General features: G+C 41.6%; 1 protein-coding gene across 1 annotated transcript in view; it reads left to right on the top strand.

The window, feature by feature from the left end:
* Positions 1-14,373, top strand: part of ppil2 (peptidylprolyl isomerase (cyclophilin)-like 2) — a 369,843-nt gene that overhangs the window by 121,429 nt on the left and 234,041 nt on the right. Inside the window, exons 9-10 of the mRNA XM_072587119.1 lie at positions 5,957-6,032; positions 10,899-11,059. Coding sequence (XP_072443220.1) covers positions 5,957-6,032; positions 10,899-11,059 — 237 coding nt within the window. The remainder of the gene's footprint in view (positions 1-5,956; positions 6,033-10,898; positions 11,060-14,373) is intronic.

The following is a 14,373-nucleotide window of genomic DNA, read 5'->3' as shown; positions in this document are numbered from 1 at the left end:
ATGTTCCAGGGAAAACAGTCCCAGCCCTGTTCAGCCTCTCCCTGTAGCTCAGAATCTCCAACCCTGGCAACATGCTTGTAAATCTTTTCTGAACCCTTTGAAGTTTCACAACATATTTCCGATAGGAAGGAGACCAGAATTGCTCACAATATTCCAACAGTGGCCTAACCAATGTCCTGTACAGCTGCAACATGACCTCCCAACTCCTGTACTCAATACTCTGACCAATAAAGGAAAGCATACCAAACGCCGCCTTCACTATCCTATCTACCTGCGACTCCACTTTCAAGGAGCTATGAACTTGCACTCCAAGGTCTCTTTGTTCAGCAACACTCCCTAGGACCTTACCATTAAGTGTATAAGTCCTGCTAAGATTTGCTTTCCCAAAATGCAGCACCTCACGTTAATCTGAATTAAACTCCATCTGCCACTTCTCAGCCCATTGGCCCATCTGGTCAAGATGCTGTTGTAATCTGAGGTAACCCTCATCGCTGTCCACTACACCTCCAATTTTGGTGTCATCTGCAAACTTACTAACTGTTCCTCTTATGCTCGCATCCAAATCATTTATGTAAATGACAAAAAGTAGAGGGCCCAGCACCGATCCTTGTGGCACTCCACTGGTCACAGGCCTCCAGTTTGAAAAACAACCCTCCACCACCACCCTCTGTCTTCTACCTTTGAGCCAGTTCTGTATCCAAATGACTAGCTTTCCCTGTATTCCATGTGATCTAATCTTGCTAATCAGTCTCCATGGGGAACCTTGTCGAACGCCTTACTGAAGTCCATATAAATCACATCTACTGTTCTGCCCTCATCAATCTTTGTTACTTCTTCAAAAAACTCAATCAAGATTGTGAGACATGATTTCCCACGCACAAAGCCATGTTGACTATCCCTAATCAGTCCTTGCCTTTCCAAATACATGTACATCCTGTCCCTCAGAATTCCCTCCAACAACTTGCCCACTACTGAGGTCAGGCTCACCGGTCTATAGTTCCCTGGTTTGTCTTTACCACCATTCTTAGACAGTGGCACCACGTTTGCCAACCTCCAGTCTTCCGACACCTCACCTGTGACTATCGATGATACAAATATCTCAGCAATAGTACCAGCAATCACTTATCTAGCTTCCACAGAGTTCTCAGGTACACCAGATCAGGTCCTGGGGATTTATCCACCTTAAACCGTTTCAAGACATCCAGCACTTCCTCCTCTGTAATCTGGACATTTTGCAAGATGTCACCATCTATTTTCCTACAGTCTATATCTTCCATATCCTTTTCCACAGTAAATGCTGATGCAAAATTTTCATTTTGTATCTGTGGGAGGAAACCGGAGGATGCGGAGTAAAGCCACGCAGACACTGGGAGAGTGTACAAACTCCACACAGACAGTTGCCCAAGGCAGAAATTGAACCCAGATCCCTGGAGCTGTGAGGCAGCAGTGCTAACCACTGAGCCACCGATGTTTTAAGATGCTGACCTGTCTGATGTGACAAAAATGTCAAGCTTCCTCACCTGTTTCTGCAGTCTCCTCTACAGTAGGGGTTGGTAGACAGATGTCTGGTATTCTGTTGGCAGATTGGTGTGCTCCCTTGTGTTGAGAATTCTTTTATCTTGCAGACAAATAGAAGGGTTACACATGATCACAGTGGGAAAATAACCCTTTTATCAGCATGTTTATCTATGAAAAAGTCCTGTGATCGCCCTAATAATTGTTCCCTACATGCACTGTCCTGCATGAGGTACAACTTTCACAGCTTGAACTGGCTGCATGTCCACATGTGCCATCTGGTGTTCAGGCCTGGATCCAAGCTGCTGTATGGCATTCCTCTACAGTCTCTACCTTTGTTGTTTGATGCTTTTTGTGTGTGCCACTTTGCAAAGACTGCACTCCAGTTACCCCTGTGGAACACGAGGTTGTTGACCCCTTGCAACATTGAACTCCGTCTCACTTGTGGACATGATATGGAGATGTTGGTGTGGGACTGAGGTGGAGAAAGTAAGATGTCACCAGCTTTCAGAATGCTGCTCATTTTGTCAGGTGAAGTGGCTTCACTTGACGAAGGTGCAGCACTCCGAAAGGTTGTGATTTTAGATCAACCTGTTGTACTAAACCTGGTGTTGTGTAACTCCTCACTTGTGGACCCTATGGCTGCTGACCTTTGCTGCCCCCTGCAGCCAGGAGGGAGGGCGTCCTGCTGTCATCAACGGCCATTATTAAAAAACATTTCTTTGTTAAATTGGTTGAGAGCTATTTAAATTGCGTTGTAGTGGTGGATAGAGGATGCTCTATTGTTTTGTGGAATGAATTCTGTAATGCAAATTGACAAGATAAGTGACAAAGGAAATTGAATGTTTGCAAATTAAGTTTTGCATATTAGAAGGAAGTTCAGCAATAAGGATATTTTATAGAATTTGGACAAGAATACTTGACACTTCCAATATTGAGAAAATATGCAAGACCTAATTGACAATTGGAATATGCAACTGAAAATCGGTGGACAAGCATGTCGCTATCATACAGAAACTTTATAATCTGTTACTCAGACCTTAGAATATTGCATGCATTCTGACAACTACTTACTTGTAATGGAAAATTTCCAGGCAATACCAACAAGAATTATTCAAACTACCAAGGGCATTCAATGTGAGCAAATATAAGGAAAAACCTGACCTTTACTGTTGGGGAAAAAGTGTTAAGGAATATACTCATTGAGGGTTATATGGTGTTATGTGATAAATCCAGGGTATTACACTTGTCTGTTGAGCCAGCAGAGTCAGATAGTATAAACTTAAATTGGTGAAATGTAAAGTTAAAACTTAGTAAGCATATAGAGTAGAGCAAATTACCTTTTAGAATAGGGTGGCACAGTGGCTCAGTGGTTAGTGCTGCTGCCTCACAGCACCAGGGACCCAGGTTCAATTCCAGCCTTGGTCGACTGTCTGTGTGGAGTTTGCACATTCTCCCCGTGTCTGCGTGGGTTTCCTCCGGGTACTCCAGTTTCCTCCTACTGTCCAAAGATGTGCAGGTCAGGTGAATTGGCCATGCTAACTTGTCCATAGTGCTAGGTACATCAGTCAGAGGGAAATGGGTCTGTGTGGATTACTCTTTGGAGGGTTGGTGTGGACTAGTTGGGCCAAAGGGCCTGTTTCCACACTGTAGGGAATCTAATCTAATAATTTACCAGGTCAGATGGTATATTCAAACCTATTGGGAGAGCTCAAGGTGCAGTTAAATGCTAAGTCCTGTGAATTGAAGCTTTGGCTGAGCTTCTTTGGCATCTACTTGTGCTCTACAAATTTATGGATAATTGAACCATTTAGATTATTTCTTTTGTCCCTTTGTCTCACCAAAGGGAGAGGACAATATATAGCCAAATGGACACTATGAAATCGCTTAGATTTGGAATACTATCTAGTATATTGCACAATGACAAGCTGGATGACATAGTGGTGTTATCACTAAATTATTAGTACAGAAACACAGTCAATGTTCTGGAAAACTGGGTTTGATTCCCACCGTGGTGCTGAATTTGAATCTAGAGTTCAGTACAAATATCTGGTATTAAGAATCTACTGATGACCTTGAAACCATTGTCAATTGTCAGAAAAATCCATCTGGTTCACTAATGGCTTTCAAGGAAGGAAGTCTGCCATGTTCACCTGATCTGGCCTACATGTGACGCCAGACCCACAGCAATATGATTGGCTCTTAACTGCCCTCTGAAATGACCGAGCAAGCCACTCAGTTGTATCAATCCTACAAAGCCTCAACAAAGAGAGATAAAGGAGTGGACCACCTGGAATCAACCTTGGCAGCAGAAAAAGCCCTCCTTGCAAAGACTTTCTTGCCAACAAATTGCGAGAGCTCTCTCAGCAATAGCCTGACATAGTCATGTGCACAAACTCATACCTAACAGAGAATGTCCCAGATGGCATCATTGCCATCTGTGGATATGTTCTGTAGCACCAGCAGTGCAAACACAGCAGAGGTGGTGACACAGTGGTGTACAGTTGGGAGGGTGTGGCTCTGAGAGTTCTCCAACATTGACTACAGGCCTCATAAAGTCTCATAGAATCAAGATGGGCAAGGAACCCTCCTGCTGATTATCACATACTATTTCCGCGCCCCCCCCCCTCCCCTCAGCTGATGATTCAGTGCTCCTCCATGTTGAACAACAGTTGGAGGAAGCACTGAGACTGACAAAGCTGCAAGATGTACTCTGGGTGGGGAATTTCAATGTTAGCTGCCACGAGTGGCTCAGCAGCAACAATACTGATTGAGCTGGTCAGGTCCTAAAGACTAAAGTTGCTGGACTGGGTATGCAGCAGGTGCTGAGGGACCCACCAAGAGGGAAAAACAAACTTGACCTCATGCTTAGCTATCTGCCAAATCTGTCCATTGAATCTGTCCATGACCATTTCTGTAAGGGTGACCACTGCACAGTCCTTGTGGAGATTATGCTTAATGAGTCAGACTTCAAATAGATCCAACAACTCCATGGGGCACTGAGTCATCAACAGCAGTAGAATTGTACACCAGCAAAATCTGTAACCTAGTCGCCTGGCATGTCTCCCATTCAAACATTACCTCAAGCCAGGAGATCAATCTGGTTCAATGGAGAATGCAGGAGGGCATGCTAGGAGGAGCACCAGACAAACCTAAGGATGAGGTGTCAACCTGGTGAGGCTACCAAACAGGACTACTTGCATGCCAAAGAGCATAACCAACAAGTGATAGACACAGCTAAGCAATCCTATAACCAATAGATCAGTTGTAAGCTCTGCAGTCCTGCCACATCTAGTCATGAATGGTGGCGGACAAATATCTCCATTTTCAATTATTCAGTTCCCGTATCTGAGGAGGAATGTGCTGGCCTTGGAGAGGGTTCAGAGAACGTTCACAAGAATGGTCCTGAGGATGAAGGCTTTGCCATATGAGAAGCATTTGAGAGCTCTGAGTCTGAGATTTAAAGCATGTGGGGTGGTGACCTCCTTCAAATTGAAAATGTGCAAATTCCACACAGACAGTTTTCTGAGTCTGGATTCGAACCTGGATTTCTGGCACTGAAGTGGCACTGCTAGCCACTGAGCCACATGCCGCCCTTCTTTTGTGACAGATACAAGCTGAAGAACAGGCTTCTTGTGAAAGGGAAAGAGTAGGAGAGCACTGAGACTTTTCCCACTTGGCTCTAGGAAGCCCTGCGAGTCAACACAGGAGAATGGAGAATTAAAATGGCAAGTTTAAATGAGAAAGTGAATTACATACTGACAAAGTGCTGCAAGTTTAAAATATGCTGATATTCTGACTCAAAACTCAGAATTTGCCTGACTGGAAAATGGGTTCTTCACTTCTGTCACCCAGTCTCTTATTCCTCTCTTGTATTTTTTTCCCTCTGATCTCACTTTTTGGTCTTTATTTGCCTGTCTTACATTTTGAGTTTTTCTTGCTTCTCATGTTGCAGTTTCTGAATCCTTATCCTGTTTATCCCACTACTCTTCCAATGTTTCTTCAGGTTGTTGTTGTTGGTTGCAAAGGCTAGTTGTGCACTGCATGTTTGGATGCTGGGGTTTCCCATACAATTTTGCTGAGTTTAGTATAGAATTCACATATCATTTGCACAGTGAAATGTTCAATTATATTAAACTGAGAAATGAAAGAAAACAGTTTCAAGTTGTTGGTTGGTCACCCTGCTGTAAGAGCTGTGACAAGTGAGGGGCTCCAAACATTTCTCCTTTCAGTATTGTTCTATCCCAGTCCCTCAAAATTATCTTGCTGCATTGATTTTTTTATTTAAGCAGGATGAGATGATACTGCAAAGTTTCCCTCTTCACTGGGGATAAAATTCTAAAACTATGTTTTCATTAAATGAATAAGTAAAGTTCCTTTTCTATTTCCTCCATGTTACTTGGTCTGATGAGTAACCTTTCACTATCTGTTTTGTCTGCAGGATCCATCCAATGTGGACAAGTTTAATGTTTCAAACTTTTTCCATGTCAAAAATGACCTGAAGGTGCCTGATCCAGGTAAAACAAAAATCTCTGACTGATGGACTTCTGTATCATTGTTAGATTTAAAGTAGTATCAGTTGATCATGTAAGTCTTTTGCACAAAACATTTTACTATGGGCACATTCCTTTAAGTGCCCAAAGTGACCTCATAGCTAGCGTACACACTGTGTAAATACACGAACATGTGGCTTCATGAAACCTATTATGAAGCTAATATTTTTATGTTTTCAGAATGTTTTCCATCATTTATATGCCTTCAAATGTCGTTTAGTCTCACAGCTGAATTTTGTGGAACTTAAAATTATCCCAAGTGTCAGAGGTTTCTTCAGTAATTTGTGCATCTGAATTTGCAGAAGGAATAACTATGTTTAAAATATAAAGAAAGTTGGGAGTGGGCTGTATAGCCATTCACTATACAGTAAGATAGCTGATGATTCTGTACCTCAGTTCCCCTTTCTTGCCCCATCCTCATGCCCTTTGCTTGCCTTTAAGACCAAAAATCTGGTAATCCAAATTGTATTTAACAAATTGCTGTCGACTCTGAATCAAACATTGTCTGAAGGATCTAAATGAATTACTGGGGAGTGACTTAAGCTATAGCAGAATCCACTTCTCTGATGTTTGTCGCTGGTTGAACTGGTGTAGGAGAAATGAGTCTTCATTTATGATTATTCTCTGTGATTTATTTTAGAAAATAGTTATTATAGGAATCCAACATTCTAGTCTAATAATTTAACTCGCAAGTGACACTTAACACAACTGTGACTTGAATTAAACTGGATGTTGATTAGGAGTGAAAATCTGTCAGCTGAAGTGATCCTAAAGGCAAAAGAAAGAACGATATTGCTGTTATTTTTCTGTTAATGCTGGTGGTGAAAACAAGCAAAGGAGTTTGTATTTTGCTGTATAACATCAGGCAATCCAAATAGATTCATTCTGTTCTTAAATAAAGTAAGTAGTGTTACTGGAGGTGATAAGATACAACAGCATAGGATGTAGATGAAACAAGCTGCTTAGGTAGGGTTGAGGATGAGGCAGACATGGGAGTATAACCAAGGCTATTAGTGTAATAGGCTAAATGTAGAGAAGATGGAAAGTTCTGAGGAATAGCCCTAGTGATAGTTTGTAGAGAAGAAACAGAATATCTGAAGTGAGGATTCTTTTCCAAATCTTCAATTGAAGTTATTTGTTTAAGTATGTAAAAATGACAAGACAGAAACGATTCAGTCCAGCTAATCCATTTTGGCTTCTCATGCATGTGAGAAGTCATCCAGACTCTGCACGCCCCCATAATCCTTCATTATTTTTGTTTTCAAACAATCTATCTCTAACTGTGAAGTAGCTTCTTGAAGCAACAAAACAGTTCAAGTATTCAGTTATAAATGTAGGAATAAAACACTTGCTGAGCCAACATCACTTTATTTCCTGTGAATTGGGCTATCCGTCATATCCCCTCAAGGAGAGTTGCAACTAGGGCGAACAACAATATAAGTACAACCTGAATGTAAACCATACTTAAATATGTGTTGAAGTGAATTATCCCCATCTGTTTGAGCCCAGACTGCTGAACTGTGACTGGAAACTGAAGAGCTACAACAGAATGGTTGCAGATCTTCTCACTTTTCTGTAGAAATGTGATGGGTAAACACAGAAAAAAAGACTAGAAATCGTGGAGAATTTTTGTCTGGTCATTTTCAGAGTCGAGCGCACACTTGATTTCATGGTATTTATTGTAAAGAATTGATGTATGGGGAAGATAGCTACAGTATGAACACTTAACAGAAAGATTTGAGGCATATACAAAATATTTGCTGAGAATGAAGATTCACACACAATAATTGTACTGAATAATTATGAATTTGTCTGCACCTATTGCCACTGCAACTACAGAGAGTGCACTCAACACCTATGTAGTTGCAATGCCTCTGTTATCACAGCTAGTGATGCCACAGGTAACTGCTTGCATCACAATGTAGGTTAATTCAAAGGATTAATTTTCAAATGTTTTGGTGATCGCAATATCCGCACAGCCCACTCCCAATACTTGTCTGTCCCATTCCAGATCCCTCACCACCTCCCTGTTCTATCACTATTTACCATTATCCATGAGTGCGAGGATAGGAACAGAGTGATCAGGGAAATAGCCAGCACAGTGAAAAGCAGAGCAACTACTGTAACATTTATTTGGCAGTAAAGAGAGCAATGATTGGAATATCAAGTGTGGTGAGACTGGAACGAGAGCAATATGAGCATTATTCAGGTGTACATCTGTCAGTGGCAGTACATGTGCCTGTCGGTAGAGTGGATGTAGACTTACTTGTTATAAGAGTACATCTATAATTTGCACTTGATTTTTGTCAATGCTTGGCCAAAAGATCTACAGTAACTGTCTTGTCATCTTAATATTGTTCATCTTGTTGCAGCAGGACTTTATTTCCATGATTTCTGTCCCAGTGCAATGGAAGGAGATGTGGTATATGGATTTAATTTGTTTTTAAGTTATTTAAGATTGATTTCTTTGAAAGACCAATTTAAAAATAGATATTATTCTTAATGGATGTAATAAAATAGAATTGGATGTGAAAGATTTCAAAAAAATTTTGAAAGTATATTAAATAATTGGATGGAATAAAAACTGTCGCATGTCTGTATAGAAAATGTACTGTCAATAAACCAAGGAGGTATGAATTTTTTTAAAGATGTGACTGAGACACAAACCTTGAGATAAACTAAATTCTATAGAAGTGTGTGTCCAGTTACTTGTCAAATCAAAATGAAATGGCCTTATACTGAAGGATCCTGGCAGCTGTATAAAACAGATCACGTTGACATTTACCAGTTTTCTCTGAAGAGGCACAGTGTTTCAGACCAGCAAGCACTGTATTTATTAAAGCAATCAGTGCCAAATTAATTGAGTTCTTTTATGATAAAATTTCCTTCATGATAAAGGGTGCAACTTAAGTAACCAAAGATGTCTATTTTTACAGACCTATTTAGCCCAAGGGAAATGTTCTATTATTTTTGACAAATGGCCCCATCAGTTTTATTACCCAGATCAAAAAAAACAGTTCTACTGAAGTACTTTGACTGTAAAAATTCCAGAATAAATGCTGTTTATTATATGGTGAAAGCATGCAACCATAAAACAAGGGAAAAAAACTAATTTGTCAACCTGAACAGCCAGCAAGAGAGACTTGCCAGTCCTCTGATCCTGATGGTCCAAATTTGAAAGACTTTTGAGTGAGCTTGAAATTTACCAATAAATATTTTGATTTGTCATACACAAACCTGCTTAGCACATGTCCTGAGGTCATTGCTGCATTATGTTGATTATGTCTCAGTGCTGAGGTTTTTTCAGGCAACAGCCTTGTACCTTCTTGCACTTCTGGTACTTTGTTCTTGTCTGTGTTAATCAAATAATGGAAGAACTGACAAATAACCGAAATGCATTGTGGTTCTACTTTGCACTTGATTCTATCATGTTTCTACAGTTTGTAGGATCTGCAGTGACTGTATTGTCATTTTAATATTGTTCATTTTTATTTCCCTGATTTCTGTGTATATGTGCACTTCTCCATTCGAAACAGGAAGATATATGGTTTCATCCCAGGTCCATCGTGAATTAATTAACCTCAGCTGCACAGCCAAAGGCTGGTGGGAATATGTTATCCATCCTATCTCTTGAGTTAGGTGTATTGCAAATTGGGCAGCGATCTTTGTTCCCAATGCATGAAGAGTTGGCTTTGATGTTCATTAAAATCCAGTAAGCCACAGGTGTTTTCAGCTGTGACTCTGATGAGAAGTATTGCCAATTCAGCAATATAATGGAGGACAATCGCCATCCATGGAAGGATACAATAGTTAGATTTAACTGATGGCAAAACCAGAAATCTCTTCTAGAGCTCAAAGTGGAAGGCAGCAGATGGAGGGGCCCACCTAGGTGTAGTTTGACAATTCATGTCACAAAGCAGTTGCAGATGAGCTACAGTGCCTGTCTGAGGACATTGGAAGTCAGATGAGCTTGGTGAACAATGATGGTGTACAGTGGCAGCAGATTTCCCAGCAGGCACAGGTACAAGAAGCAGCTGAGGAAAAGCAGGCATTCTCAAGATTCCAAGACTATAGTTTACAGAAACATTTCGTCCAAGGTTGTTTTAACTATTCCAAAAGGTCAGCTGAATGACTAATTCAGATATATGGTTATGAGGAGAAATTGAGAAGTTTGGACCTGTACTGATTGAAGTTTAGAAGAATGAGAGGAGACTGTATTGAAACATACAGTATTCGTCAAGGACTTGACTAGGAAAATATGGAGAGGTTGTTTCTCTCAGTGGGGCAATCTAAGACCAGAGAGCATCATCTTAGGATAAGAGTTTGTATGCTTAAGACAAATAAGGAGGAATTTCTTCTCTGACAATAGTGAAACCCGTGAGCCTGTGTCATTAAGTAGATTCAAGGTTAAGATAAGCAGTTTTTTTAAATTAGTAAGTGAATCAAGGAGTATGGGGGAAAAGACAGGAATGTGGAGTTGAGAATCATCATATCAACCATCATTCTCACTGAATGGCAGAGCAGACTCAGCTGGGCTAAATGGCCTGTTTCTGTTCCTCCATCGTCTAAACATATGGAAGTGTCTGGTTTGAGTGACACTCAAGTGTTCCATCACTACTTTCTCAGCTTTCACATTATCCTGTGCAGTTATTTATTCAGAATAAATCAGCTGTTATTTATAACAATATATTTTCAATAAATTGTGTACTTTAATAGTCTAGACTTATTAATAATTCAGAAATTCTGGTGTCCTGAATTCCCACACTGATTTACTGTGCACTACACAAGGATCCTTTAGGATTTCTCACTTATACACTGCCTGTTTTCCAGAGGAGGAGAAAGCAAGATCAGACCCATCATACTATCTCAAAGCCACCAGTCTGGAACTGAAGGAGACTTTGAGTGAGCTGTACAGAGATTATAAGGGAGATGAAATCTTGGCATCTATCATGAAAGAACCAGAACAGAAGAAAGTGGATAAAATAAATGCGGTGAGTTCAAATATCAATAAGTACATAAAGACTTTACATCTTTTTTCAATGAAGATGCCATGTTAAATGAGAGAATCAATAGTTCACTGCTTTTTGGAAAATATGGAGTGAATGTCAATGGATCACTTTTGAGGGGGTTTTCAATTTTATAATAGAACCCTAATGCTTTAATGTTGTCGTCCAATTAAGTAAAAAAAAAACCCTCTCATTTACTGGAAGATTTCAGCTAATTTCCATTTTAAGTAGATAAAATTAATGGATAGGAAAAAGTGAGGACTGCAGATGCTGGAGATCAGGGTCGAGAGTGTGGTGCTGGAAAAACACAGCAGGTCAGGCATCATCCGAGGAGCAGGAGAATCCACGTTTCGGGCATAAGCCCTTCATCAGGAATGGATGAAATTAATGGATAATCAACTGACCAGATGCGAACTTGAGAGGTTCACATTAAGTAAACTAAAAACAAAGCTAAAGTGGTTGATAGGAAGCCCTGTTTTCTGAGATTTGGATATGTTTTCATATCACTAAATCTTTAGTTTTATATGTACTGGAAACCAAAGCTGGTATTTTGAGGCTGATTGGTAAGATTTTCTTTAAAATAATCAGAATTCATTTTGGGTTAGGAATCAATGCTCTTGATGATAATCTCAGATGTCTTTTATTTGAGTTGGTGCACATTTGGCGACCCTCTGCCACTACCAACATGTGACATGGTTCCATGAATTACACAGTTAAACTTGTTGATATTCTGAAATAATATCAGACAATCCTGGAAATTTACAGCATCTGGAATAAAAAAAAGTCTGACCAAGTTGTCAAAAAGATTAAAACTGTTACTGCTCTTTTCCAATGCTGACAGACTTGCAATGTATTAATGGTGTTCTCTTTTACTGTAGTTCATTAAACTACCAAATTCTGTCACCGTAAGAGATTCCAATTATTTTGTGGTTGTCTACTCATAAGTGCCAACTGCATCTCCAGGTACTAAATAGCAAATGTTGGATGTAAAGCGATGCAGTACAGAAATTGTGATTTCCTTACCGCTTGTGTGGCATTGAATTCACTGAGAATGAAGTGAATCCCATATTTACAGAGTCAATCACATGATTCTTTTTACTACAGATCCCGTAAAACAATCCCTTTACAAGCCTCATCAGTACTATCATGTTATGTGCCTGATGCAAGATGTTAGAAGTCAGGCAGATAATTAAAAATAAAGCTTCATGCAACATGAGTAGTTTTACCAAGCAGCATCTTTTAAATGTGAGAAAGAAAGCTGATTACTTCTTGCCATTCATGAGTTACAAGGTTATGTTTTTCCATCATGTAGATATATGATTCATTTACAATTTGTTTTAAGCTTGTCCGTTTCAGCTGTACTTCATTGATCATGCTTATTGGCAAACTGATTAAGAACCAATAGAAATAGATAGTTGGGTTTAATCTTGGACTCATTGGCATGGCTGGGGGACCCAATGTTAGTTCTTGCTGCTTTGTCACTGCATTGTATAAGATGATCAGAGGGTTAGATAGGTTAGACAATGAGAGCCTTTTTCCTCGGATGGCGATGGCTAGCACAAGAGGACATAGCTTTAAATTGAGGGGTGATAGATGTAGGACAGATGTCAGAGGCAGTTTCTTTATTCTGAGAGTAGTCGGGACATGGAATGCACTGCCTGCAACAGTAGTAGACTCGCCAGCTTTAAGGTAAAAACAATGACTGCAGATGCTGAAAACCAAATACTGGATTAGTGGTGCTGGAAGAGCACAGCAGTTCAGGCAGCATCCAACGAGCAGCGAAATCGACGTTTCGGGCAAAAGCCCTTCACCAGGAATAAAGGCAGTGAGCCTGAAGCATGGAGAGATAAGCTAGAGGAGGGTGGGGGTGGGGAGAGAGTAGCATAGAGTACAATGGGTGAGTGGGGGAGGAGATGAAGGTGATAGGTCAAGGAGGAGAGAGTGGAGTGGATAGGTGGAAAAGAAGATAGGCAGGTCGGACAAGTCAAGGAGACAGTAACTGAGCTGGAAGTTTGAAACTAGGATGAGGTGGGGGAAGGGGAAATGAGGAAGCTGTTGAAGTCCACATTGATGCCCTGGGGTTGAAGTGTTCCGAGGCGGAAGATGAGGCGTTCTTCCTCCAGGCATCTGGTGGTGAGGGAGCGGCGGTGAAGGAGGCCCAGGACCTCCATGTCCTCGGCAGAGTGGGAGGGGGAGTTGAAATGTTGGGCCACGGGGCGGTTTGGTTGATTGGTGCGGGTGTCTCGGAGATGTTCCCTAAAGCGCTCTGCTAGGAGGCGCCCAGTCTCCCCAATGTAGAGGAGACCACATCGGGAGCAACGGATACAATAAATGATATTGGTGGATGTGCAGGTGAATCTTTTGATGGATGTGGAAGGCTCCTTTAGGGCCTTGGATAGAGGTGAGGGAGGAGGTGTGGGCACAGGTTTTACAGTTCCTGCGGTGGCAGGGGAAAGTGCCAGAATGGGAGGGTGGGTCGTAGCGGGGTGTGGACCTGACCAGGTAGTCACGGAGGGAACGGTCTTTGCGGAAGGCGGAAAGGGGTGGGGAGGGAAATATATCCCTGGTGGTGGGGTCTTTTTGGAGGTGGCGGAAATGTCGGTGGATGATTTGGTTGATGCGAAGGTTTGTAGGGTGGAAGGTGAGCACCAGGGGCATTCTGTCCTTGTTACGGTTGGAGGGGTGGGGTCTGAGGGCGGAGGTGCGGGATGTGGACAAGATGCGTTGGAGGGCATCTTTAACCACGTGGGAAGGGAAATTGCGGTCTCTAAAGAAGGAGGCCATCTGGTGTGTCCTATGGTGGAACTGGTCCTCCTGGGAGCAGATACGGCGGAGGCGGAGAAATTGGCAATACGGGATGGCATTTTTGCAAGAGATAGGGTGGGAAGAGGTGTAATCCAGGTAGCTATGGGAGTCAGTGGGTTTGTAAAAAATGTCAGTGTCAAGTCGCTCGTCACTAATGGAGATGGAGAGGTCCAGGAAGGGGAGCGAGGTGTCAGAGATAGTCCAGGTAAATTTAAGGTCAGGGTGGAATGTGTTAGTGAAGTTGATGAATTGCTCAACTTCCTCACGGGAGCACGAGGTGGCGCCAATGCAGTCATCAATGTAGCGGAGGAAGAGGTGGGGAGTGGTGCCGGTGTAATTACGGAAGATCAACTGTTCTACATAGCCAACAAAGAGACAGGCATAGCTGGGGCCCACACATGTGCCCATGGCTACGCCTTTGGTCTGGAGGAAGTGGGAGGATTCAAAGAAGAAATTGTTAAGGGTGAGGACCAGTTCGGCCAAACGAATGAGAG

This window comes from Chiloscyllium punctatum, chromosome 17 (assembly GCF_047496795.1).
Source record: "Chiloscyllium punctatum isolate Juve2018m chromosome 17, sChiPun1.3, whole genome shotgun sequence".
Lineage (NCBI taxonomy): Eukaryota > Metazoa > Chordata > Chondrichthyes > Orectolobiformes > Hemiscylliidae > Chiloscyllium > Chiloscyllium punctatum.
The sequence above is the reverse complement of the archived record's forward strand: the minus strand, read 5'-3'. Positions and strand labels throughout refer to the sequence as shown.